The 2,694-nt window shown below is 39.4% G+C and overlaps 1 protein-coding gene across 1 annotated transcript in view; it reads left to right on the top strand.

Moving 5' to 3' along the window:
* The window catches only part of LOC101846992 (thyrotropin-releasing hormone receptor-like), an 8,163-nt gene extending 6,489 nt beyond the window's left edge, over positions 1-1,674 (top strand). Inside the window, exon 2 of the mRNA XM_013087998.1 lies at positions 534-1,674. Coding sequence (XP_012943452.1) covers positions 534-1,345 — 812 coding nt within the window. The 3' untranslated portion in view covers positions 1,346-1,674. The remainder of the gene's footprint in view (positions 1-533) is intronic.
* The last annotated feature ends 1,020 nt before the right edge of the window (positions 1,675-2,694 follow it).

Genomic DNA, 2,694 nt, shown 5'->3' with positions numbered 1-2,694 from the left:
TTTTGGGGTAGGGGGGTCAGTAGGTACAATGTATAATTTTTGTTAAACAGCTCCACTCAGACTCATCGAGAACTCCCCAAAAGATTCGGCAGCCTCTTTGTAAGAACGGGTGCCCCATTTGTCAAATGCATGACCAGACTGGGTAATGGTACTGACCAGTGCACATTACACCGTATAAAACTTCTGCCTTGCTTTGTCAGCTTTATTCTGGAAAAATCCGTTACGGTCTAAATTCTATAGCATTCCATGCGCAAATAGGAGAAGTAGCTTTCTGATTTATTTCTTGTTTAAATGTTGGCCACAATTTTCATCAAATAGAAGATGAGATTGTGATCTAAACAACTGCATATTTTCTTTTATTTTGGGAGATAAAGAAAAATCAAACTATACCAAAATAGTAGGTTTTGCCCCACCATGAAGGTAAATCTGGTCCCCTACCGCCCCGAGTTAATATACCGTATGAAGTAGATTTAGGGACTTGACAAAAGTTTGTTTTTTTCCAAAGCTTAACTATTTTTGTAGTCTCATTTCAGGACTAGCAGTATCTGACCTGAGCTCACTGGTGACCATGATCTGGCTCAGTATATTATGTTACAAGCCGCTGTTCTACCACCCAGAGCTGCCCTTTGACCCGATGGACATCATGTACCTCACAGGAGCCACGCCACATGTACTCTTTGCCAAAATCTCCAGTTTTATCACCGCATTCATCACCTTTGAGCGATGTTTGTGTATAGCAGTACCTCTGAAGGTTAAGATGATTATCACACCCGTAAGGAAGAAAATGATAATTATTTCTATCTACATTGTCGTGTCCATTTTGGTTATCCCCTTCTGCTTCGGAAACAGACTTATCTGGGCTTTTGATTTCACCAGGAACGCTACAATACTAAAAATTACCTACACGGACGAGAGAGAAATACTAGAAGCGATTACGTTTCTCACCCAAGGCGTATTTGCTTCCGCACTTTCTTTCGTCTTTGTGGTCTGCTGTACCATTGTTCTTGTCATCAAACTCAACAGCAAAACAAAATGGCGTCAGGCAGCCAGTGCTGATCATGCAATGGAACGAGCTGGGGTCAAAGATAAAAAGGTTGTGAAGATGGTGACCTTCATTGCCGTCATTTTCATCATCTGTGCTGTACCTCCTACCGTATTCTTTATGTTTATGGCGATAGAACCAGATTTCCGTTTCGACGATACATATTATAAAAACCTATGTCAAACCGTCTGGTCTTTAACGTTTTTAACAGAAACTGTCAACTCCAGTGTGAATATGTTTGTGTATCTGAAAATGAGTTCGAAATACCGAGCAGAATTTCTGAAAACGTTTTGGGGGAAGTAATGTGCTAACTAGAAAAAGGAAAAAGAAAATAAATCTTGATAACTGTCTAGAAAGGTACAGCAAAAATAAACTCTGGGTACAAATATACTAGGTCTCGTTCAGTCAAAAAGAACAAATAGACTTAGGAAAACAATGGTCTCCAGGCAATATTTGATTTGAACTTCCGTTTCCTGTTTTTTCCCCCTTTTAGATCAGAAGCTCGAGTGTCAGCTTATAATTTTTTTGGCTACAGTTCTAAAATAGTTTATCTTGTAGCGTGCTATTGCCAATGATTGTCTAGTTGTCCACAGTTGATTCGTTCTTCAGTGTAACAATCTACTAAACGAGAATCAAGCAATCACCTTCTTCAGTTTTTCCGCACTTTTCACCTTTTGGACACAGCGCGTTGTAGATTTTTGAAAATTATTATTATATATTCTTTTTTGGGTATAAGTAAGAGTTTCATGGCACTTACAACATACGGTTAGAGGTGTTATAAGAGAGTAGCAATCACCAAAAAGAAAAAAAAGGAGGGTGGCTAAAGCTATTCAAGCTGTTTAGAGTGTTCTGTGACTTCTAACCACATAGGCGAAGCTGTATAATCCACACTGTCCATGACAGTCACCTATTTTCAAAAAGAATAATAAGTCGTCTCATACAGGTGGTCCTCATGCATAGTGCCGTTTTAAGAAAAATATAGAAAAAAACCCCTACCAAAACAACCCCGTACAAAACAAAACAAAACAAAACAAAACAAAACCCCATGGGATAAGTGGGAAGTGTGTACATGTGGTTGTCTTGGGCAGGTGGTCGTTAGAGTAGGTTTAACTGTATTCTAAAAAAATACATGTGAACAGTTTTGCAACATTTTGTTCAATTGGAATACTAATTAACAATAATTTTTATATTAAGTTCAATACGATTGCCACCAGTTGTGCTGCAGAGATTGACGAGCTATACAAGATTTACGCGACACCAGTGCAGTAACTCTGTGCAGCTGTAAAAATTAAGGTATGATATTGCGAAGATGTGCCCAGACTTCAGACAGTAATACACTGTGGTAGCCTACTTTTCTGATTTTTCGTGATGGAACGGTGAATAAAAATATCTATCTATCTAGACCAGTGGTTTTCAAAGTGGGCGCTACCGCCCCCAGGGGGGCGGTGGCGAGAGTTTGGGGGGCGCTGTGGCGAAACTGGGCGATTGGGGGGCGCTTGTGGGCGCTAAGGGGGCGGTGTGAAATTTTCATGACATGCAACATAAAAAATGATGAGGGGAAAAAAGCCACATTATAAAAGAACAAAAACAAAAACAAATATTGATAGCTTAGGCATAGTTTACACTTATAACTAAGAACTTTCTTTCCCAGT

The sequence above is a fragment of the Aplysia californica genome, unplaced genomic scaffold, assembly GCF_000002075.1.
Source record: "Aplysia californica isolate F4 #8 unplaced genomic scaffold, AplCal3.0 scaffold00668, whole genome shotgun sequence".
Lineage (NCBI taxonomy): Eukaryota > Metazoa > Mollusca > Gastropoda > Aplysiida > Aplysiidae > Aplysia > Aplysia californica.
The sequence above is the reverse complement of the archived record's forward strand: the minus strand, read 5'-3'. Positions and strand labels throughout refer to the sequence as shown.